This window comes from Eleutherodactylus coqui, chromosome 4, assembly GCF_035609145.1.
Source record: "Eleutherodactylus coqui strain aEleCoq1 chromosome 4, aEleCoq1.hap1, whole genome shotgun sequence".
NCBI classification, from domain to species: Eukaryota; Metazoa; Chordata; class Amphibia; order Anura; family Eleutherodactylidae; genus Eleutherodactylus; species Eleutherodactylus coqui.
In genome coordinates this window covers 8,438,067-8,462,543 of record NC_089840.1, presented here as the reverse complement: position 1 = coordinate 8,462,543, position 24,477 = coordinate 8,438,067, and the positions used below count along the sequence as shown (strand labels likewise).

Here is a 24,477-nt window from a genome sequence, read left to right as displayed (position 1 = left end):
ACTAGAGTTGCCCTACCAAAAAACGAAAACAAGGCCTCATAGTTCACGGATAGAATAGGAAAAAAAAAGGACGGCGGCAGAAAGCAAGATTTTTATCAAAGTAAAAAAAAACAACAAAAAGCACTATATAAAATTTGGTATCACCATAATAATGATCCACGAAAAAAAAAAAACAAACAAAAAAAAAACCACGACATTATTTACTGCACAGTGAATGTCATAAAAAACACTCCAATGCCAAAAAAGGTCACGACAATTGGAAATTCCTAAAGTTTTTCAATACATCGCATGGGAGATGAAACGGCACCACTGAAAAATACCACTTATCCCACAAAAAAAAAAATCAAGCTCTCGTGTAGCTCCGTCACCGGAAATATAGAAAAAGCCATGAATTAACAGCGGGGAAGAAGAAAAATAAAAAGAAACGGAAAAAAAAAAAAGTACTGCAGTAGGAGGGGGTTTCTACTATTGCCGCATGTGAACAACTACACCTCCGCCCCCTTCACCCCGTGGGGCTGAGCATTACTCTACATACTTGTCATATAATCAAAGGGGGTCGCACGAGATTACAAAAACATGACTGCTTCCCTCCAGAAACAGCGCCACTGTTCTCCAAGGGATGTATGCGGTATTGCATCTCGGCATAACTTCTCCACTCTGTGGGGTCCTAAAAAGAACCCGTCTCAAGTCCCTATTGGTGCCCTCTGTATCTATAACTGTGGGGCATTTGTTGTGTCACTTAGATGTAGCGCCCTCTACTGGATGACATCGATGGGCATCGAGTGATCATCAAACCCTGCGAGATGCATCACTCACACAAGTCTCCATCACACGGAGGGACGAGGAGGCCGGAGGTCTGAATGACGGCTCGCGCTTTTCTTCTCATCGTACCTTACATCCGCCACCTACCTCCCTGAAGCGTCTTCATGCACGAGAGATCCGACTCTACAAGATGCGCCACTTTAGGAGGCGCCTCCTTAATCGCTGACGCTTCTTGTTACAGCGGTCTGTCGCGAGGCCTCATGCTGTAGACCCCGGGCCTCACTTCTCAGACCCGTGTGGGGCGAGTTCACAAGTAGCGGAATTGGTGCGGAAAATCTGCACCAAAATGTGGGTCAAATTCCGCACCCAAAACCAGGTCAATCTGTGCCCCACTGGTGCGGATCCGCGGTAGGGTTCAACCCCCCAAATTGAAAGAGTAAAATCTGCTGGGGATCCACGACTTTTGCCGCATGGCCTTACGAGTCCCAGCGGGAACACGTCTCGAGTACAGGGTCTTAGTCCTTCCTACTGAATGCCTCAAAACCATCCTAAATACCCGCTACCAACATGGAGCCACGCTTCTCATACCGCTGGATGACATTTGGCCATGTCCGCGGCCCTTCACTATCCCCTATTACAGGCCCCCCACCGCCCCCGCTGTACTCCCGGCCGGGCGGCAGACTTTACCAGCTTCCGGATCTCCGTCTCCAGGTTTTGGATGCAGTCCAGTTTTCTTTTCCGGCAACGTTGAGCAGCAATTCTGTTCTTACTCCGCCGGCGAATGTCGTGGATGCAGTCCAGCTGCTCGGGACTGAGATTGTGCATTTTTACCAAGGACTGGAAGTCATAACGCGAGAGGGAAATTATTTTCTGTGCGTTGAATGGCAGTTTTTTCTAGAACAAGGAAAAATATCAATAAGGTTATAAAAAAACAAGCAGTGAAGTCGGTGTGCTGCGCCGCCACGATAAAAGGATTACTGTGATTGCCAATGTCATTTCATGCAAATCCTTGCCCGCAGCGTCTAGTTCAACGGCGCGGGTCACTACTGAGGCTCCTCATCATCACCGCTGGTACCCAGGCCTGCAGAATCCCAAAACTAGACGGGATGGAGAATTAATACTTTGTTCCACCTGCTAAACTCAGATCCAACGCAGTGCAAACAAAAGCAGCAAGAAGTGCGTGAGCAACCGGCCCGCTGCCTTCATGCACAGATCTGCGTCTCAGGAATGTCCCCCGCCAAACACGGAAGACGCTGCGGACAGTCAGCGGACGACACGTGACCGCTAACCGCTTGTCCAGGGTTCAAACCGGCGGTGACCTGCGCTGGACGAGGGGACATTAGACTTGGGGGGGGGGGTTCACATCTGCATTGGAGTGTCCAGTTGGAGGCTTATTCACCAATCTGGCACAAAATACCGCGCTTTTTTCCGGTTAAATACTAGACGGCTGAGCGGAAGCGGAACCGTCCCCATTATAGCCAATAGGGGCCGTCCGGTGCTGTTCGGTTACAAAACAGAGCCGTTCAGACAGGGGATTCCCTTTCCCGCTCCCCAAACGGAGCAGGAAACCATAACCCCCAAGGCAGATGTGAAACCACCATTATTTCTTTATTTCACATTGCTTTCATCTTTATTTCAAAGCTCAGGCCGATCAAACCGTATATTAGCAACTCTGCCCACAGTTGGTGGCTCAGTATATGGTCTACCACCCAGGACCCCCATTGATCAGATGTTCACTAGGCTGGTAGGCTTGTGCACAGAGCTGATTTCTGCAGGAAGCAGACAGCTCTATTCTCACTGCAGTGGCCAGACTTGGTATTACATCCATTCACTTCAATCGAAGCTGTCTGTAATACCAAATCTGGCCACTTCAGTGGGAACAGAGCTGTGTGCTTCCTGCAGAAATCAGCTCTGTGAACAAGTGCACCAACCCAAAGAACAGCTGATCAGCAGGGTCCTGGGCAGCAGACGCCCACTGATCTACTTTTAAACGCTAACCCAAAAGGATAGGATATCAAAAGTTTGCAACTGGACAACCCCTTTAAAGGGCAATCTGGCACCAGGTTCAAGCTTCCAGAGCCATGGGCAGTATGAACCTGAGACAGATATGTACACTGCGCTCATCTACACTTTATTCCGAAACCCTGTGGCACTTAATATATTTTGAAGATGCGGTCGGAATGGCGTTGCAAAACACAGGGGTGGTGCTGCGCCAGCCTCCTCCCACCCGGATCATGTGACCGCTCTTTTCTTGTACACAAAAAGGACGAGCGCCATCATTCCACATGATGCAGGCAGGGAGAAGCTGCGCGCCGCGCCCGTGACTCGGAGCTCCACTCCAACTCCATCATCCTAGTAGGCTTATTGCAGGGTTTCAGAATACAACATTCGCGACGGGTGCCGTCTACATACCTGGCCCAAGTTCATGCCCATGGTTCCAACAGCAAGAACGTGGCGAAAGCTTCCCTTTAATGCAATGATGCCAAGATTTAGGTGTAGGGGATAACTGTATTGGTGGTGGAGGTCCAGCTGCTGTGACCTCACCGAGTCTTAAAGGTCCCCACATAAATGGTCAACACTCACTCCATTTCAATGGTGGCGCTAGATATCGCTGAGCGCTTGTACTCTGCAGTCGCCAACACTCCCATCGAAATGAATGAAGCAATGATGCACATGCCCGACCTCTGCTCCATTCATGCAGGGACCTCCAGGACCACCATTCTTGGGATCAGTGGAGGTCCAGCAGTCAAACCACCAAGAACTGATTTTGAAAACTAGACCCCTCAGACAATTCATAGTGTTTTGATCCCACGGGGGCATTGGGAATTTTATTTTTTTTTACATTTATGATGTGAAAATGAAAAATTCCAATTTTTCCAGTAATGTGGAGGTTTAGGGAGGCTTTAAGGAGAGAAAGCCTCCCACGGGTTGCTACCCAATTTATCGCGAGCACGGAATGCCCCGTACGTGGATGTAAACTGCTGTTTGGGCACATGGGGGGGTTCAGAAGGAAAGGAGCGGCATGTGGTACGGAGTCCAGCCAGGTAAGTCATAGAACGGTGGTTCAACGCAACAATATTATAATCCCCGGGAGGTGCGATATATTGTGAAGCAATCATTTATGTACAGGCGGGTTGTGTGGGGTTTCACAGTGATAAATGGCGGTCTTCTTTGCCCCTCGTCTGTAGCAGACTCGGCACCTTTCTTGGGTGCTTCCCTTCTTACCAGTAGAAAGAATGTCCCTCGAAAACGCTCGTGGTACAATACACGTGGCCTCGCTTACAGACGTACCGGGCTCCCTGCATCCTAGTTACCAAATATTAGGGCCTTGATGACCTCCTCCTGGAACAGCAGGAAGGTGCCCCTCTGGCCGGCACATGGATATAGCATGTAGGCATTATAAGGTGCCAGCTGCATGATGGGCACAGACAGTACTTCATACCACACCCTTGTTTTCCGCATGCCATTATAAGAGCATGATCAGACAGGTCAACCCCTCCCATGTACCTATGGTGGTCAGGGACGCAGTCTGGTTTGGGGGTCTCTGTACTGGTACCTTATACTGGGCAGGGGGCATGGCTGTAGCCATGTAGGACATCCCTCCTGTTCTTCAATACGTTGTCGCTGCATAGCGCCGGCTCTCAGCCCTTCTGACAATATGCCCAAGCAGAGACTTAGAAGAAAATCAGAAACGCCCCCACAGTGCCACGAGCCACAGTTCTTCTGCCAGTGCGAATCTGGAATAGGGGAATACTGGAGTGATATTATCCAGGTAGAGGTGGTAATCTGGTCCAGTAGTGGGGGCACGCATTCCCATACAATTATTTCTGTAATTCCCAGAAGGGGGACATTCTGGGGGCTCAGTTTCGGTGTCCTTCTCTTATGGGTGTACCCCGATGTACTCTCGCACAGCTTGTACATTTTCACGTCATACTTAGTGTCCTCTAACTGGGCAGATACTGTACGCCCGGGCGGACCTAGAATTGAGATGGTCTCCTACCGACCTGATTTTACATAAATGATGATAGTCGGGGGCATCGCTGGGTGGGCACGGCGTATTGTCATTATAATGCAGGAATTTCATGATTGCATTATAACCTTTTCCCTGTCATAGCCAAGTGGAACATTGGGGTATTAAATATCCGTGCGCCAGTAGACCCCATAGATAATACAATGCCCCAAAAGTCGGTGATTTCTGATGCACCCACAGGGGTCCTGCAAAACCGGAGTTAGTACTTTATTAGATAACATTTTGGACATAGAAATTAGTTTGGGTAACAACGTGGGCAAGAAGAGCATAGGAGAAAAAAAAAAAAAAACTTAAATTTCACCCCTCCGTATTAAGTTTTATCCCCAAGTTCACTGCAAAATCAGGGATCGGAGGTGTGAAATTACTAACTACACCAACAGGTCGCCTACACCAGCCGGCCGCCCACACCAGCCCCACACCACCAAGGCCGCCCACACCACCAGGGCCGCCCACACCACCAAGGCTGCCCACACCACCAAGGCGGCCCACACCAGCCCCACACCACCAGGGCCGCCCACACCACCAGGGCCGCCCACACCAGCCCCACACCACCAGGGCCGCCCACACCACCAGGGCCGCCCACACCAGCCCCACACCACCAGGGCCGCCCACACCACCAGGGCCGCCCACACCAGCCCCACACCACCAGGGCCGCCCACACCACCAGGGCCGCCCACACCACCAGGGCCGCCCACACCACCAGGGCCGCCCACACCACCACTGATCGCTATGATGCTTTTCTTTTGCGCAATTTCCCCTTTCTCTTTCCAACCAACGATGGTTGGAGAGAGAAGCTGCACTGTAAACAGCGCAAAATCTCGCTACTGTGCCCTGATTGGTCAGTCAGCACCGACTGACCAATCATAGTAATCGCTGGGGGCAGGACAGGCTGCGATTGGTCCCCTAGTAGCAAGTAGTGATTGACTGATAACCATGTAGCAGCCATCACTACACTGTCACTGCGATTGGCACTATGGCGCCACTTGATGTAAGTTTATGTCCCACTGTGCTAAGTACCATACACCTATGACTTAAACTTACATCCTGTAGCGTTAAGGGTGCCTAGCCCGTCTGTCCAAGTTGTCTTAGGAAGCTGAGACAGGTAGTATCTGCTTTACTGCAGCTGGAAAAACCATCTAGCTGATGAAGGGAAGGAAGAAATCGGCATACGAGGCGGCTCAGGGTACAACTCCCACTTAGGTTACAAAGTTTCATGGTACTTTTCACAAGTTTTCTAATGCATTTCTAGAAGCGTAAAGCCGACTATACAAACGATCACCCTTAACAAGCGATCATTTTACAATACTCTGAAGAGCTGTTCGCACCGTGGGAGAGAGCTTTTTGGGTTCCTTTCCTGATAATTGCACCAAGTAAATAACATTTTTGGTACAACGTTCATCTATTCAGACTACAATTTACACATTTAGTTGGCTTTTGAAAATTATCTGGTTCCATGACGACTCCTTCAAAGCATTCCCATGTGAGTCTACAAGGACCACCACTATATCTGGACATTATAGGTCGTGTATACTGCATTTATAACCACTTTCCCCCTCTGTATCTAATTCCAAGTTTCCCCCTGAGCTGTTTGGAGGAGCCTACTGCTATGTCGTCTTCTATACATTGTGCATGGAGAAAACAGCAGATTCTGTTCTCTAACTGTCTGCAGCACACACAGAGACATAACAGCATCATGGAGAGCAGTGTACAACAGGACTGAGGTGTAGTTGTAGGTGTGATTTCAGTAGCTGCGAGTAAACTCTTACTATTAGATGCAGCATCTGTGCGAGTCGCTCTCCTTTTCTCCCTCTTGTAACTACCCCCTTCCCCAAGAGAAAACAATCTGCAGAATCAGCAACACCCTCCCCCTGTTCCTGTAATCTGTCTTAGTGTTTACATTACTAGAGATGACAACAGGCAGTGTACAGTAAATTAAAAGGAAGGGAGACCCCTGGAGGCCAGCACTGTATTAGAATTTTTCAGCAAAAAAACTAAATAAAAAAAAAAAGGGAGTTGTTCCGAAATCACAAGTTATCCCCTATGATTGGTGGGGGTTTCACTGCTGAGACCCTTACCGATGTTGAGAATGGAACTCCCATGTACACCTGTGCAACACCACCACCCCACCCATAACGTCACTGTGAATGGAGCTGGCTGAGCATGTGCGGTCAGAGTTCCATTCATTTCAATGGGGCTGACGGAAATAGCTGACTGGGTGCTGCCCGGCTTTCTCCGCAATCCCACTGAAAGTGAATGGAGGGCTGATGTGCTTGCGTGAGCAGAGTTTCATTCAGTTCCCACCTCACTGTGGGGGTACATTAATCCCGAAGTGAGGTGGACGGGGAACAAGGGACCCCCGTTCTGAAGATCAGCAGGGGTCTCAGTAAACTCATTTATTTGGAAAACAAGTTGGGAACAGAAGCCTATGGCTGCCTCTTACCTCCTCACACTCCAGTTCTCTGGCAGAACAAGATTCGCCGCTATCTTCCTCGCTGTCAGTTTCCGATTCATCCTCCAAATTAATGGGGCAGACATAGGCGCACTTTTCTGGGGACGTTCCTTTAGCAATGTTCTCGTTGTTCACCTCTGGACTGTTGGCACACGCCTCATTAGAAATGGTATTGATAAATGGGCACGATACTGGATTGAGGGTGGTGAAGGTCCGTTCAGGAGGCTCATTGGAAATAGAAATGGCTAGCCACGGACATTCAGAGCGTTTGTCCACTTCCTGCAGTTGCTTTGGGGTTTCCATCCCCATTTCTTCTTGACCTGAATATTCAGCGGGGTAAACATCAGACCAAAATCCCTTCGCAAGATGTTCTGCTACTTCCCTCTCCACCTTACTACGTTCTTGCATCAGTTGTGGCTCCATTACAGAAGACATATCCGGTTCGGTTACCAGGTCTACTCTCGGTACCTCCGGGGGCCGACTGTTGCTTAGTTCGTTGCTGCCCTTGTCTGGGAGAACTGCAGGAGTGGAGTTATTAGGTGTGTCAATGTAGTTTATGTTCCTGTATGGCTGATAAGGACATGGAAAAGGCACAGAACTGAAGTCTGGAAGTCCGGGGACTGCGGGGAAACACGGAGGGTAGACGGCAGAGGTAACGATTTTGTCCTCGTTGCACACAAGGTTTTGATAAATGACTTCAGCGTCCTGCGGAGGTAGAACGTTCAGCTCCATGTCAGGCCTGGCTACCTGGAGGTCCTCCACCTGAGGTTTTGGCTGATTGGTACTTTCAGACATCTCGCTGGATGGTGCTGGTGATGGACTCTGAGCTTCTTGGTTACTGGAACATGTGCTGGCAGATCGCACTCTGCCACTTCGACAAGCTTTCTGAAACTTTCTGTACTTTGGACAAAGAGAGGAAAAGTTGGAAGCATTCTCTCTGGCAAAGCAAAAAGTTTCACATGGCCGTTTTGGACTTTCGGGGGACGGGGATAAATTTTCGATCTCCGTTGGACATTTGAGGTTCTGGGTAAAGTCCTCCCTCCAGATGTCTTCCACCTCATGTATAACCACTCTTTCCGTTTCGTCTTGCTGGCGCTGGATACTTGCCTTCGGACAGAAAGACTTGCAACATTTCTTCCGGGGACATTCTGAGTTTTCTGTTTTATTGTCCAAGAACTTTAACTTGAGGAACTCGAAGCAGGTCTCCTCGATGTCGTGCAGCTCCAGGAACTTTGCACACTTTTTGATTTCCAATAAATTATCTTTGTTGACGAGAAGTTTAGAGGTATATGCGAACTGAAGGAGCGGAGCGAAGCCTTTCACCGTAACCTGCAACAACAATTGGCGAGACGTAAAATTCCAGGTTCGTTTTATGGTAAAAAGAAACAAAAAGGATGTGTAGAAAAACAATTCTTCATCTTCAGGTCAGTTCAACATGAGGGTATTACGGGCACATTCATGCGTCTGCAGTATGGATGAGCGTCCCGGCACAACCGTGCGTCCTGACCTGAACTCAAGGTGCTCCGGTGTACAGGTCGGGCCAGAAGACTAGTCCGTATGTACAGAAATGCGCCGTAATACGCTCATGTGACACCGGCTTTAGTCAAAGATGTTATTTAGAGATGAGCGAGCGTACTCGGAAAAGCACTACTCGCTCGAGTAATTTGCTTTATCCGAGTATCACTGTGCTCGTCCCTGAAGATTCGGGTGCCGCTGCGGCTGACAGGTGAGTCGCAGCGGGGAGCAGGGGAGAGCGGGCGGGAGAGAGGGAGAGAAAGATCTTACCTCCGTTCCTCTCCGCTCTCTCCTGTAGCTCCCCGCTCCGTGCCGGCACCCGAATCTTCAGACCCGAGCACAGCGATACTCGGATAAAGCAAATTACTCGAGCGAGTAGTGCTTTTCCGAGTACGCTCACTCATCCCTAATGTTATTCCAAGTGAACTGTGAGGGTCGCGCTCAGACTAATGCCACCAATCTTATTACACTGGCTTTTGATGGCAGATGCCGATGTTTAAGGAATGCCAATAGAGCTTAAACCTTCCCACCAACATCCAGTCAATTTTAATGAGGCCCAAAATGAAAGTGCATATAAAGTAAATGTGCTTAGATGAATTCCTCCAGGCGGGAAAAAATTTGCACCTGTTGACATTCATCAATGCTTGCGGAACATTTACAGAGACCAAACCGTGGGCGCCAGCCCCGGGGCACGGGCAGACAGTGGGTGCCAGCCCCGGGGGCACGGGCAGACAGTGGGCGCCAGCGAGCGCTAGCACTGGGGGTAGACAGCGGGCGCTAGCACCGGGGGCGGGGGTAGACAGCGGGCGCTAGCACCGGGGGCGCGGGTAGACAGCGGGCGCTAGCACCGGGGGCGCGGGTAGACAGTGGGCGCCAGCGAGCGCTAGCACTGGGGGTAGACAGCAGGCGCTAGCACCGGGGGCGCGGGTAGACAGCGGGCGCTAGCACCGGGGGCGCGGGTAGACAGCGGGCGCTAGCACCGGGGGCGCGCGTAGACAGCGGGCGCTAGCACCGGGGGCGCGCGTAGACAGCGGGCGCTAGCACCGGGGGCGCGCGTAGACAGCGGGCGCTAGCACCGGGGGCGCGCGTAGACAGCGGGCGCTAGCACCGGGGGGCGCGCGTAGACAGCGGGCGCTAGCACCGGGGGGGCGCGTAGACAGCGGGCGCTAGCACCGGGGGCGCGCGTAGACAGCGGGCGCTAGCACCGGGGGCGCGCGTAGACAGCGGGCGCTAGCACCGGGGGCGCGCGTAGACAGCGGGCGCTAGCACCGGGGGCGCGCGTAGACAGCGGGCGCTAGCACCGGGGGCGCGCGTAGACAGCGGGTGCTAGCACTGGGGGCGCGGGTAGACAGCGGGCGCTAGTACTGGATATGAAGAGTGTTGCGATCGCTCCTCAGCGGATTGAAACCAGCGAACGGTGCAGGGAGCGGGATAATTTTAATATGTTGGGGACTACGATCTTCTGATTCGCGAGGTTGACCTGATGGAGATGCTCTTTAGGTCGCGGTGTGATAGCTGGGCCTCGTCATTCGCATCGCTGTCACCGCCTTGCTGTGCCAGCAGCCACCATGAAGGTCATCGAGTGTAATGTTCTCCATACGGAGCCGTTCCTTCCTACACCTCTGCTTTATACGCACTTTCTTGTCAGATGGCGCCCTTTTGTGTGACCGCCCCTCTGCTGCCACGAGACCAAAGCAACAAAGTTTACCAGATATGACGGCTTGAACTCTATCGCCAACATAATAAGATAGAAGCATTGGTTCAGCAGTGACCCTCGTACAGCAAATCACTCCGGACCCCGACTTGATACCACAAGAATGGATCATGTGACATGCATAGATTACATAGGCAACTTAAAGTATGCGCTGCCGCTGCGCCATTCACTTCAATGGGGCTGATGGAAAATTGCCATATCTCTGGCAGCCCCACTGAATGTGAATGAAGCGACACTGCAGATCCAGTCAATCTCCTCCTCACTGTGGGGGTGCAGCTAGCCCGTACCGGGAGGACGACAGGGGAAAACCGGGACCCACATTCTCGGGATCGGTGGTGGTCTCCGTGGTGGGACCCCCACCAATAACGTTACTGCATATCCTGTGGATACACCATAGGAGTCGAGATGGAAACACCCCTTTAAACATCTTCTCTTGGAACTCTATGTTGCGCTGTTCCTATTATTCCTCATTCATTACCCTTCCCTTGTTAGTGGGTCCCAAACAATCCTATCAGTGCCGGCAATCAGATCGTGTAGGGATATGCCCGATTAACAAGGAGAACGGTTACACACAGTTGTCCATTTACAGGAAGAACAACAGAGGGACAGCCCATGTATGACCCCTTGCCCATTCTCACCTCTTCAGGCAGGGTAATAATAAACTCGCCATTGCTCGCCGGCACAACACGCGTTAGGAAGTAGTCACTGGAGGCTGCGAGTACAGAGCGATGTGCCCGAAACCTCTGCTCTTCCACCACTACGGTCACGTCACAGAGCAGGCCCTGCTCCCGCTGGCTGTTCAGGCGAAGCAGAAGGTTGGCGTTGTGAACTGAAGACTCGTAAGCAAAATCAGCGTCCTTCTTCTCACTACAAGACATCCTGCACGGGGTACTCAGCTACCATGCTTCACGGTATCTCCACCACTGCAAGAAAAGGCAAATATGTGGTTACTACAGCGACTTCTGACACAACCTACAGTATATGTCCTCACACACCGCTCAAGAAAATGGCAGAAACCCTTAAAAGGGGTTGTCGCACTTCCAGCAGTTTAGCTGCAGGGAGCAAACAGCTCTGTACATTACACAGTGGCCAGGGCTGGTACTGCAAGCTGAGTCCTATTGAAATAAACTCATCTTGCAGTACCAATCCGGGCCACTGCGCAATGTACAGAGCTGTCTGCTGCAAAACAGCTAGAAGAAGGACAAACCTTTTAAGGATCCCGGTATAACCACAAGTAACTCACACTTCAGGGACATCAATCTGTCCAGTATGGCTGCTATTACATGAGCACTAGCGTTTACCAGACAATTGCTAGGCTGAACCTGCAAGCACAGGTGAAGCCCAACAATTAGCACAATTACACAAGCGAGGACGGCGCTCGTGTAATAGCACCAATAGAATCAATTGCTGTAATAGAAGCAATTGTGAATCAATTTCATCAGCTTTGGTGCAAATGAAAGTGACAACAGGAGCATCAGAAAGGAGACAGCGAAATACCCCAAAATGGCCTGCAGACACGGCTTTACGTGAAGCAACTGCTGTTTTCCAAAGTACATTATGTATTTATTCGTCAGTGCTAAAAAACGGTCGTAATGATCCGCTACGATTAAGGAATTTCTCATGTGATTGGACACTGCACATTTCTTTGTTCTACTTTGCACTATATATAAAGCTAACACTGAGCTGGTCCCTCAGAAAGAGCACAGTGGTGGCTTCACACAGTTGATGTCTCTTGTTATTTCTCCGCTGATCGTTAATTCATTTGGACACAGGAGTTTATATTGAATAGAAGCCAATTAGGGTTATTTATATGCACGGCACGTCACATTCGGTGTAACTAACTAACACTGCTTGCTTGGATTGAATGTCTGACTTATGCTATACATTTTAAGTATAATACACTGAATTGAACTGTAATATATATCTTTATGTTGAAGGCGTCTTGTCTCAGACCATAGACAGGTGGCTTATTGCTGTACATCTAGACGCTGGCCCCCTTCTTGTATTAGTACCATCGTTGCGGTTGCGTCTCTCCCAGATGAGATCACGGATATAATCCTGGAATATGGTGTAATTCTACGGCTCCTTAATGGAGTTCTGGAAATTCCCTAAAGGTCCTGAAAATACACAGCTTTCTGCTGTCATTAAACACAAGGGCGCTCTCCGACCCCATCTAACCTCACCATGGAGGGAGCGAGGGTGAGCAAAAAGACAGACAAGACCGCCAAAACAATTAAGAAATGTTAAAGAGAATTCTGCGGTTAATGTCGTTTTTACATTTTTTTGGAAGCTGGCTTCAGGTATTACAGAGACGGGTCACACCAGACAGGATATGCACTGCCATGCAGCGTGAAGTACTACAACAACCACTCCAACCTAGGAGGTGAGCTGAAGGCACGCAAGATGGCGGGAGGTAAGACAAAACTGAGCACAAGGTCCGGGTAATCTTGGAGCTTCACCTCCTATTATGGGCCCATTGGCACAGTAGAAGCTTTGCATTTCCTTGTATTTCCTCGGACAAGACAATCAGAAATGCCGAAGCTTTATCAGACTTCTTGTCGGGACGAACTCAAACCAAACAATCGTCAAAGTCCGGGCCAATACCACAGAGACGCTCCGCAGATGGAGCCGCTAAGGCTGCAGCCCTGTAGCCTCTGACCAAAGTAATGGCGGAGGCTCCGACTCCCCGTGAGAAGGGACGGACCTTTCCTTGGAATCAGTCTTGCAGGCATCACAGAGTGAGGTGGAGGAAAGCAAAACACGCAGAACAGAGCGATGATGGTAAACGGACCTGCCTCCCACGGGCGATATACCCCATGGTGGTGCATCTACTGCCCGGACTGACACATCAGTCATCGGGGGGAGGTGGTGTAGGGTCTTCCTCTTGGGTTGCCCCAGGGTCCAACAGTGTCACAACAAGGTTTGTACAGGCTGGTATTGTCTGTGCCCATCAGGTACAATGGTCAAGATGCCCGCCTAACACCCTGTATGACCATCTTACCCGTCTCAGAGAATGTGAGTGGGCCTCATCCAGCGGCGGATGATACATTGTATCCTTGTCGGTCTGTTCTAGGTTATGATCACACAGAGAAGAGTATGGCTACGGCCGCTTTCACCGCTGCGCTGGGGCAAGGGGGGCAGTCTTCCTGCTCCGTTATAGGGCTAGAAAGGGGGAATCAACCGCCCCCGTTTAGTTTCCGTTCAGCCGTCCGACATTCTACCACATGCTGCGTTTTTTCTTCTGGCCTTTTGTGGCGGATCTGTAACTGAGCGTCTGACCGCAGACTCCAGCGCAAATGTGAAAGCGGCCTACGAAGCTGGGGTCTGAGCAGTATGTCAACATGGAGTCCCCTGAGGGTATAGAGGGTGACGGGGAAACATTTGGTTAATGGGGTTCTTAAGTGAGCCCCGTGTGGCGCAGAGTGTTAGGGCAGCAGAATGGTTGCAAGTTCAATCCCCGCTTGGTTCAGGTAGCTGCTCAGGGCGGATTCAGAGTCTCTCGATGATTGTCCAAGCGTCTCACAATTCACACGTCACAAAGACGAGGCAAGGAAGATAAACCCAACGGGAGCCTCAACCTAGAAGATAACCGAGGCCAAAGAGGAGAAACAGAAACCGAGGATGGCGCCACAACAGGAACCTGGTGGACAGATGGCGCTTCATCCTTGGAGGTCTTGTTTGGCCGGGTACAGAGCTGTGGCCCCTAGACACAAGCCGTGCACACGAGAGCGGTACGAGGCACCTGAGGGAACCCTATAGATTTGGGTCGGGCAATGCATTAGTTCAGACACGGCGAACGAGTCGCTTCACCGTTATTGGTAAATAGTCTATCAGATGTATCCTGCAGATAGTCGCACCCCGTTCTGCTCTTCATAGCAGTAAGCCTGCCAGTCTGATACCTACAAGCACCTCTCCTCTTACAGAGCCAAATGTACATTATTAGGTCTTAAGACGCAGACTAAGACGGTCCAAGAGGGTCTGGTACGGCAGCGTCCTCTAATGGACGACCATAAGACCTTCAGGCCGCTCTCACACACAAAGTCATTTTACAGGGATTCCGAGCGGCGTTCCTGAATGCATCGTACAGCAAGTTGGCAGCACTGAACGCGCCAATCATTGTGCGATAAGGTGCTTTACAGACAGCCCCACAAACCATGGCATCAGAATCGCAGCGCAGGTCTGCAAAACCCCATTGAAACCAATAGGAGTGTCGTACCGCGGTTAGTGCGGCGGCCGGAACGCCATGTTAATCATGGTAAAAAAACGTCCGGTGCGAGACGGCCGGACATTCACTGGCCAACTGAATTGTGGATCACAGGCGCGGGCGAGCCGCAGTGCAGTATGCCCATAGACAATCATCAGAGTAGAAAACGTTACCAGCGCTCCAGTGCAAGAAAGGAGTCCTATGAAATATAAGCCCTTCTCAGGGGGGCCTCATCCTCGGGACCCCGGGATCCCCGATAGTGGGCAATATCGCAGGTGTGGCAAAGGAGTGAGAGCTTATTAAATCATATATTGCCACGCGTTTTGGCTTAATTATAAGCCTTTCTCAAGCATCGAAACATTAAAAACGGAGTTCTATCCAACGCAAATGTGGAGCAAACGAGTAAAAACCACTAATTATCCAGATGAGCGTTCTGCGCGGTTCACGCGTTATTCTGAATACTCTTCGCTGTTTATGCTGTAACGGTTGGCAGAGCTCATTAGCTGAACGTGTACGACACAATCAGATGGCCAAGTTGTGCGTGAAGCGAACGCCCGCGGTTACCTCTTACATGGTGGGGAAAAAAACCCCACCGTTTTCTGGCGGGAGCCGAACCAGCAGCGAGATCCTCCGGATGACATGTGACCCTAGGAAACTCCTTAAGGGGTTAAACTTTGTAAAGTTTTTGCAAAACAAAGTAATACTAATCGCCGCTCCCCGTTCTGTGAGTATCGGACGCTCTTCGGGATCTGAAATCAAGAATACCAGCTATCCACATTGGCAGTCGCCATACTGGCAGTTGGTTCTTACGCTGGCACAAGATGGCAGCGACTGTGCGCTGCCCTCGGTTACACATTTATGATGAGATTGATAGATCTGCTGCGGCTGTCTGTGATCAGCCAGACCCTCTAATTGGGTCACAGGGGGACGCCGCAGTCTGCACCCACCGAAGACCGGGCATCAGACAATGAGAGCCGGCTGTAGACATGCATGATTAATAACCCAACACAGATGGCGCAGCATTACGGCCAACGCGCCACTCCGGGCGAGGGAGAAGATGAGCAAACTTTCTGGCAACCTCCTACATTTACAGCGCAGTGAAATCCAGCTCCCGTCCCGGCAAGGACGCAACGTGTGAGGCGAACACAGGAGGAGGTCAGGCGAACACAGGAGGAGGTCAGGCGAACACAGGAGGAGGTCAGGCGAACACAGGAGGAGGTCAGGCGAACACAGGAGGAGGTCAGGCGAACACAGGAGGAGGTCAGGCGAACACAGGAGGAGGTCAGGCGAACACAGGAGGAGGTCCGACAACCAGTGAAGAACCTCCAGGCCTTATTAAAGGGATGGCCGGGAGTTTACTGATGACCTATCCGTAGGACAGGTCATCAACAACGGATAGGACTCGGCCGCTTAGGATGCCCGCTGCTGGTCACTGAGCCCTGGATCGCTGTGGACAGAGCAGGAAGCAGATAGCGCTGTCAGCAATACGTGATAAATGGAGTCAATGGACCTCCATTGGTCCATGCACATGTGTGTGTGTAGACACGCATGAGAAACAGGTGGGCATGAGCAAGGTACACGCAGCCAGACACGGTCTCTGAGAGCAGATGGGTAAACCGCTGCAGGCACACGCCCGCGCACATGAGCCTTTAAGGAGAGCACCAACCAGTTATCAGGCCTAACAGTGACTTGCAGGAATGTCACCTTCCAATAGGTGGCGCTGCAGAGGTACTCTTCCATGTTTCCCGCCATCTCTAGACCATTCTAAGGAAGCGCTTAGCGCACAACACTCATCCTCCGACGCGGGGAACCTCGTCACACGACTCGTGAAACTATCAGGGATTTTCCATAGTGAGAATAAAGAAAAGGAAGAACCCGACGTCCGCGCCAAAACCGTACAACGCGCCAAAACCGTGCAACGCGCCAAAACCGTGCAACGCGCCGCCGCCTATTCTGTAAGGAGGAAACCGGGGGGGATAAGAGAGCAGAGATGTATATATATTATTATTACACCTAATGTGAATACGGCCCGAAAGAAAAAAAACCCCTCTTGCTTAGTTCTCTGATGGTATCCAACGGTTACGTCCGCCGTTTACTGGACAGGCCCGCTCAGTTCAATGCCTGCACCGACGACACAGGGTGTACAGCCGTGAACGCGCACTCGTCAGTATGGATGGCGCTTTTTCACTCCTGGCAGCCATTTTAAATAACAATGTGGCAATCTGGAAAGCAGCGATGGCGCACCTCAGTGCCGGCAGTGTGGCCCCGGCTAAAATATTAAAAGAAGGGGCGCAAAGTTGCATATGGCTGCCGGGATGGCCTCATCGCTAAGCAACAGTGCGGGGAATACAAACAGAGCAAAATAAAACCCTGCTCTGCACACGATCGCCTGCGAGCCGCCATAGTCATCCGCAGTTCAGTTAAGGGAGGTAAGCAGGGTCACCGGCCGGGCTTACTGCAGGCCCCCCGCATGCAGAATACGACCCGCTCACATGCGCCCGGCCTTAGGCCATTTTCATGTGGGTGATAAAATCGTGTGATTTCTGTGCGATGTGAGAGTGACAACGCAGAATTAGGACAGCGCTGATTGTCACCGGTTTCCTTCACTCCTGCGACGCTCTGCGGCCGTCCTATCGCTCTGCGGCCCGCCTATCGCTCTGCGGCCCGCCTATCGCTCTGCGGCCCGCCTATCGCTCTGCGTTTTGCTACTTCATCACCAGGTTTTCCCTGTTTTATCGCACAGGCAACGCATGAACTTGCGATTTTCCTGCAATGCGTTTTTAACATTAGAATCTCCTAATGTCCATCGTGTGAGGAACCCGCAAGGACGAGGAAGAGCATCAAACATCTAATGAGCACATAAACAATATGGTCAGGTTTTCTCGCTGCGACATCGCACTCACCGATGTGAAACTAGCCTTATGGTCTGTTTTTATAAACCATGAACTTTCTTTGACCTGTTAAGGCCCGTTTACACGCAAAGATAATCGTTCAAAAAATTTTGACCGATTGTTTTGCATAAACTGCTAATGGGCACTAATGCCCATTAGCAGCTTATCACCTTCATTTGCATGCAAATGAGCCTCCGGAGCTGTATGCATAGAAGAGAAGGTGGTCTGTACTCTGCATTCAGCTCTTTTGTTCTGATGCGGGGCTGCAAGCTGAATACAATGTAATCAGCACTCCCTGTGAAGAACACAGCATGCGGTCTGTTATCTGCATTCAGCTCCTTTGTTCTGAAAATGTAATCAGCGCTCCCCGTGGAGAACACAGAATATGGTCCGTGTTAGCTTCTCTCTGGCTGAATGATGGATTTTATGCTCAACTAAAAATCATTGTTTAGCCATAGAGTGAAAGATGGGAACATTTACACACAACGATTATTGCTCAAAAGATGGCTTTTGACTGAATTTTGAGCGATAATCACTGCGTGTAAACGGCCCTTCAGTGACTGCAATCCGCATTTTTACTGACCTCACTTATCGCCTTTAAAGCGGCACTTACATCTTTATAAGGCGGTGTCTTAGCGGATTACAGACAGCCCGGCTCCTGCTCTAACAGCAGGAATGGAGAAACCTTGGATCCTGACGGTTTAACCTTTGACATGCCACAACCAATAGCAGCTGCAGCCTGTAAGCAGATAATGGGGAGAGGGCTCCTTCTGTCACCCATCGGAACCCTGCGGTGCGATTGCTAAGTACCAGCGGATTCCCATCTCAGACAGGAGCCTGACGAAGGTCTCCTTGTCTGTCATGTAACTCGGCCGATTAGGCCCCGCCTCCCGCAGAGCCCAATAGGCTGCTGTCAGAGGCTTAAGCTGCTCCCACACATCCATTCAAAAACATCACGTGCAAAATCGGTGCATTTTTGTGATCATGTTACAGCGTTTACCGCACCCCGACATCACGCTAAAACGTGCAAAAAGAGCAGAGAACGCTTGAAAATAGTTTGTGGGCTGTCTGTGCGGCCGCACTGAGATCAGCGGGAGCGTTGTACCTGCAAAAGCCGCGCTGATCACGGTAAAAAGCGGGCTGCGTGAGAACGGTCTTAGGAGAACCCACTACATAAGCAATGCAGTAGAATATTCTGGCAATCGGCCAATCGCATCGCTGAGCGCCCGTCAGAGACTAAAACATGCCGGGAAAAAAAATCAATAAAGGTTTAATGGAAAGAAAAAAAAAAACTATTTTAAAAAAAAACACTGCAGAATTCCTCACAAAATACAAAAAAAAACACGCCACTTTTCAAAAGCGCCCGAATAGGTGTCACCGCTCTCGTATTACAATATTTTGTTATTTATCTCGCTCGCTAATAAATTTAAGAAAACAAAACAAAAAACAGAATTGTTATTTTTTAGAGATGAGCGAACGTACTCGGTAAGGGCGATTTCGCAATCGAGCACCGCGATTTTCGAGTACTTCACTACTTGGGTGAAAAGTACTCGGGTGCGCTGTGAGTGAGCGGGGGGTTGCAGAGGGGAGTGGGGGGGAGAGGGAGAGAGAGAGGGCTCCCACCTGTTCCGCGCTGCTACCCCCCACTCCACGCCCCGCCCCCCGGCGACCCCCGAATCTTTTCACCCGAGTAGTGAAGTACTCGAAAATCGCGGTGCTCGATTGCGAAATCGGCCTTACCGAGTACGTTCGCTCATCTCTACTCGCTCGAGTAATGTGCCTTAGCCGAGTATCTCCCTGCTCGTCCCTAAAGATTCGGGGGCCGCCGCAGATGACAGGTGAGTTGCGGCGGGGAGCGGGGGAGAGCGGGCGGGAGAGAGAGATCTCCCCTCCGTTCCTCCCCGCTCTCCCCCGCAGCTCCCCGCAGCGGCAGCCGAATCTTTCGGGACGAGCGGGGAGATACTCGTCTAAGGCCCATCACCCGAGCGAGCAGTGCCTTAGCGAGCAGTGCCTTAGCCAGTATACTCGCTCATCCCATTAGTTTTCTTTTGCTCACCTTCCCAAAAAAAACACGCAATAGAAATGAATCCAGCGGCCCCGCCTACCTCAGACCGGCGCCAAAGACTACAACGCATCCCGCAAAATACAAGCCAGAAAAATATCAACACTTTGGGTCTAAGGCCGAGCCGACACGCCGCATGCGCAAAACCCTGCATGAGTCGCGTACGGCAGCGCTGCTGTACTGCGCATCTCCCGCACGCCGTCACCCGCAGTCTTCCCGCTTTGTTTAAACTCCCCCCTCTGTCATTTCGTAATGGCGCGTATCATCGCCGCCCGCACACAATGTAACGGCGCACGCACAGCTCTGATTACGCCCCCTACAGAACAAGGGGCTCTTGCGCACGCAACTATACGCGGTGGGATAGAACGGGCTGCGCTTGCGTAACACGGAATGCTCACACGCCGCCGTGATGTCACTCACTGTATAAAGTCATTGCATTCGATTGCCAATCAATCACTGCATATCATACGTGCGTAATACACAATACGAATCCGTCCGTGCGAGCGCCGCGACGCAGTCAGATGCTTTTCTTTAAAAATGTGCTTTTATTGTGCAAAAATAGTACAAATTAAACAAATCCTTATAAACTTGGTGTCGCAGTAATCACGCCGATCCACACAAGAACGTCATCAGCGTATTGTTACGGAATGGCGAACGCCGTAAAAACAAAACCCAAAAACAAGAATAGCGCCAAGAGACAGAAAACAAAAAATCACCGCAGGTCCTACTTTTTGGGTGACATCATCCGTTATTTCCCATGGAAGCTGAAAAAAAAGAAAAACCGCCCGTTGGGTGATGTGCTCAGACAGATATGGCGCTCGCCCGTGTGAGCGCACCATTAGGGCTGGATTCACACCCGCGCCAGTTCTGTGCATTGCAAGACGCACAAACCTTGTACGATTACAGACGGCATCCTTCTGAGTGGAGCGGTACGCGTGAGCGACGCTGCGAGGTAAACATAGCGGCTTGTCCGATTTTTTCGTGTACTTGGAACGCATCAATGGGACAATCAAACCCAGACTCGGTTGCCAGAGGGGCCCAGAAGTGATGGGGGGGGGGGTGTTAGTTTTAAAAACGCCTCGCATCCGCGGGTAAAACGCACGTTGACAAGCGCGACATCGGACGGATGGAAAGGGAAACCGGCCGCCATTATACATCAAACTGGTAGACAGGAGGCGCCGCTCGCTCTGCGGTCGGACACTTCACTGAGGGTCCTGTCTGAGTTTGCAGGTAAGACAGCAGGAATGGCGCACTGTGTTTTACCGGTCTGCGTGATGCCGCTTCTGCTGGCAGCGAGGGTACTGTGTGTGCCCGTGTATCATACGCACACGGTCAGGAGCGGCGCGACTTCATAGCGGGGTTGTGTATAAACCGCTACCCATGCGGTTTCTGAGAAGTAGCGCATGCTGCACGTTTCTCGGCCCGAGCTCGCGCATTAGCGCGTGCAGGTAGCCGCGGGTGCGTGCGCACAAACACGGGCGCTGTCCGATTTCGGGACTGTAAAGAACCAGTTGGGCAGAGAAGCCGCTCCTCCAATGGGCGTCTGAAGGCAGAATGTGTTCCTCAGGCCACTGCGCTCGGGCGGCCGCCTTCGCAGCAAATACCGCCCGCAGCGTGCGATAGAAAACGGATTCTTCATGCACACGAAGTCAATGAGAGCCGTCCGATCCGCAGCTCTGTCCTTGACACGGCAGAGGCGGCGCAGGCAAAGCAGGTGGTTAAAAAAAAATCTGCATTGCGCAAGTCCGATGGCGAACCGTCCGAACCATCTATGGTATGAGCGGCCACATAGTCAAAGAGAGAAACACAAGACTGCATATGGCGGGGGGGGGGGGGGGGGAAACTGCGCTTTGTGTTGTCTTATCGCCCTCTTTTTAGCGCGGCGCACAAACTTGCGTTTTAACAATAGAAAGTCCTTTTGACATTTACGTTAAAAAAAATTGCAGCAAAATTGCGTGCAAGAAAAACCCGCGCCGACGCTCAAACGTCTCGTGAACAAAACTGCGGTTTGGCAGCGATTTTCCCGCAGTGATATTGCAGCGCCCCCCAGCGCTCCCGCACACCGGCTTTTTTCTGGCAGTGATGTTGCAGCGCCCCCCAGCGCTCCCGCACACCGGCTTTTTTCTGGCAGTGATATTGCAGCGCCCCCAGCGCTCCCGCACACCGCCTTTTTTCTGGCAGTGATGTTGCAGCGCCCTCAGCGCTCCCGCACACCGGCTTTTTTCTGGCAGTGATGTTGCAGCGCCCCCCAGCGCTCCCGCACACCGGCTTTTTTCTGGCAGTGATATTGCAGCGCCCTCAGCGCTCCCGCACACCGGCTTTTTTCTGGCAGTGATGTTGCAGCGCCCCCCAGCGCTCCCGCACACCGGCTTTTTTCTGGCAGTGATATTGCAGCGCCCTCAGCGCTCCCGCACACCGGCTTTTTTCTGGCAGTGATATTGCAGCGCCCCCAGCGCTCCCGCACACCGGCTTTTTTCCGGCAGTGATGTTGCAGCGCCCTCAGCGCTCGCGCACACCGTCTTTTTTCTCGCAGTGATGTTGCAGCGCCCCCCAGCGCTCCCGCACACCGGCTTTTTTCTGGCAGTGATATTGCAGCGCCCCCAGCGCTCCCGCACACCGCCTTTTTTCTGGCAGTGATGTTGCAGCGCCCTCAGCGCTCGCGCACACCGGCTTTTTTCTGGCAGTGATATTGCAGCGCCCTCAGCGCTCCCGCACACCGGCTTTTTTCTGGCAGTGATGTTGCAGCGCCCCCCAGCGCTCCCGCACACCGGCTTTTTTCTGGCAGTGATATTGCAGCGCCCTCAGCGCTCCCGCACACCGGCTTTTTTCTGGCAGTGATATTGCAGCGCCCCCAGCGCTCCCGCACACCGGCTTTTTTCCGGCAGTGATGTTGCAGCGCCCTCAGCGCTCGCGCACACCGTCTTTTTTCTCGCAGTGATGTTGCAGCGCCCCCAGCGCTCCCGCACACCGGCTTTTTTCTCGCAGTGATGTTGCAGCGCCCTCAGCGCTCCCGCACATCGGCTTTTTTCTGGCAGTGATGTTGCAGCGCCCCCAGCGCTCCCGCACACCGGCTTTTTTCTGGCAGTGATGTTGCAGCGCCCCCCAGCGCTCCCGCACACCGCCTTTTTTCTGGCAGTGATGTTGCAGCGCCCTCAGCGCTCGCGCACACCGGCTTTTTTCTGGCAGTGATGTTGCAGCGCCCCCAGCGCTCCCGCACACCGGCTTTTTTCTGGCAGTGATATTGCAGCGCCCCCCAGCGCTCCCGCACACCGGCTTTTTTCTGGCAGTGATGTTGCAGCGCCCCCAGCGCTCCCGCACACCGGCTTTTTTCTCGCAGTGATGTTGCAGCGCCCCCAGCGCTCCCGCACACCGGCTTTTTTCTGGCAGTGATATTGCAGCGCCCCCCAGCGCTCCCGCACACCGGCTTTTTTCTGGCAGTGATGTTGCAGCGCCCCCAGCGCTCCCGCACACCGGCTTTTTTCTCGCAGTGATGTTGCAGCGCCCCCAGCGCTCCCGCACACCGGCTTTTTTCTCGCACGTTTTTTTTTTCACTGAATTTTGCTGCTTTTTTAATGCAAAAGTTAATAGGACTTTTTAACGTTAAAAACGTATTGCGGTTTTCTTGCGCCGCATTCTTAACATTAGAAGGTCCTCCTCACACAAGAAAACCGCCAGTGAGCAGCGCCCTGAGGTACCCACAGGCGTGCGCCATATCAGGCGGAGAAACCTGACAAGACATCGCGCTCATGAACGCGCAATTTACCCGCCAAAACGCATCACGTCAGTGAAATTCCGATCCGCTCATGAGTCTCTTGCGCAGTTGAGCATCGGAAGCGTTTCCCACCAATGTGAAGCCGCGCGTCACATGGTGTGCGGGACCCCCGCCACGTATTACAGATCCCGCTGAAATCAACGGGCGATGCGTTCCAAGAAACGCGAATAGATACAACATTGCTCCATACAAAGGAGGAGGGGTCATATTCCCGCGGTTTCTGGGCCTTCGGACGCGTTCGCGAAAGCGAGTGCGATATCCGTCAGAGAAACGGAGCGATACTGCGTTGGCAAACCTGCGATTTCTGCTGTGAGTGCGATGAGGTACGCAAGAAAAACGTATCGCATCTCTGCAGCACGTGCGCAAAAGTCAGGTCCAACAGGAAAAATAAAAACCGGTCATCGCACGAAAAAATGAATTGTATCATCATAAAAAATAACGGGAGATTTTTTTTTTTTCAAAATGCGCCGGAGCGAATGGTTACCGCGTCCGTGTGCGCCGCGCGCCCGGGGGATATGTGGTAATTCACAGGCAATTACATTCATCTGGCTACACACAGGAACGATTCCTCTCCCGCACCGACAGTCTGAGACATCGCGATCGCTGCGCCTCCGGTTTGGGGGTCATCCTCACTACAGAATCGCACAGTCGTTCTTATGAGACGAGCGCAACAACGGAAGCACATGAAAAATCGTACGTCCAGCAATGCAACCGGAGAAGGACCAGCCGGAGGGCGAGGAGGGTCCAGTATTGCCAGACCGCTTCACGCCTGCGCAGGTGGACGCCCCTAGCGATTATCGGGGGGGGGGGGGGGGGGGGTTCCTCGTAGAGATGCAATTTTCATGCGAGCGCGATACGATTTTTCTGGCTCCTATTGAAACAAGATACGATTTTCGTTTGCGTGGTAAATGCGCACGGAAAATATAAATAAAAATCCGACACTGCGGTTACACCGCGTCCGGGCTCCCAGCCGAGATCCGCGTCCTGTTAGTATATTAATCAATTCAATGGGAATCGGCGCCAAAGTTCATACGATGAGGATTTTGATATCCACATTGCGAGAAAAAAAATGTAAATG

At 51.8% G+C, this 24,477-nt stretch overlaps 1 protein-coding gene across 3 annotated transcripts in view; it reads right to left on the bottom strand.

Moving 5' to 3' along the window:
• BACH1 (BTB domain and CNC homolog 1) overlaps positions 1–24,477 on the bottom strand; it is a 42,228-nt gene that overhangs the window by 4,087 nt on the left and 13,664 nt on the right. For all 3 annotated transcript variants that reach the window (XM_066599049.1, XM_066599051.1, XM_066599050.1), the window contains 3 exons: positions 11,109–11,393; positions 7,233–8,570; positions 1,450–1,656 (listed from right to left, as the gene is read on the bottom strand). In XM_066599049.1, the coding sequence (XP_066455146.1) occupies positions 1,450–1,656; positions 7,233–8,570; positions 11,109–11,348 (1,785 nt within the window). In that variant the 5' untranslated portion in view covers positions 11,349–11,393. The remainder of the gene's footprint in view (positions 1–1,449; positions 1,657–7,232; positions 8,571–11,108; positions 11,394–24,477) is intronic.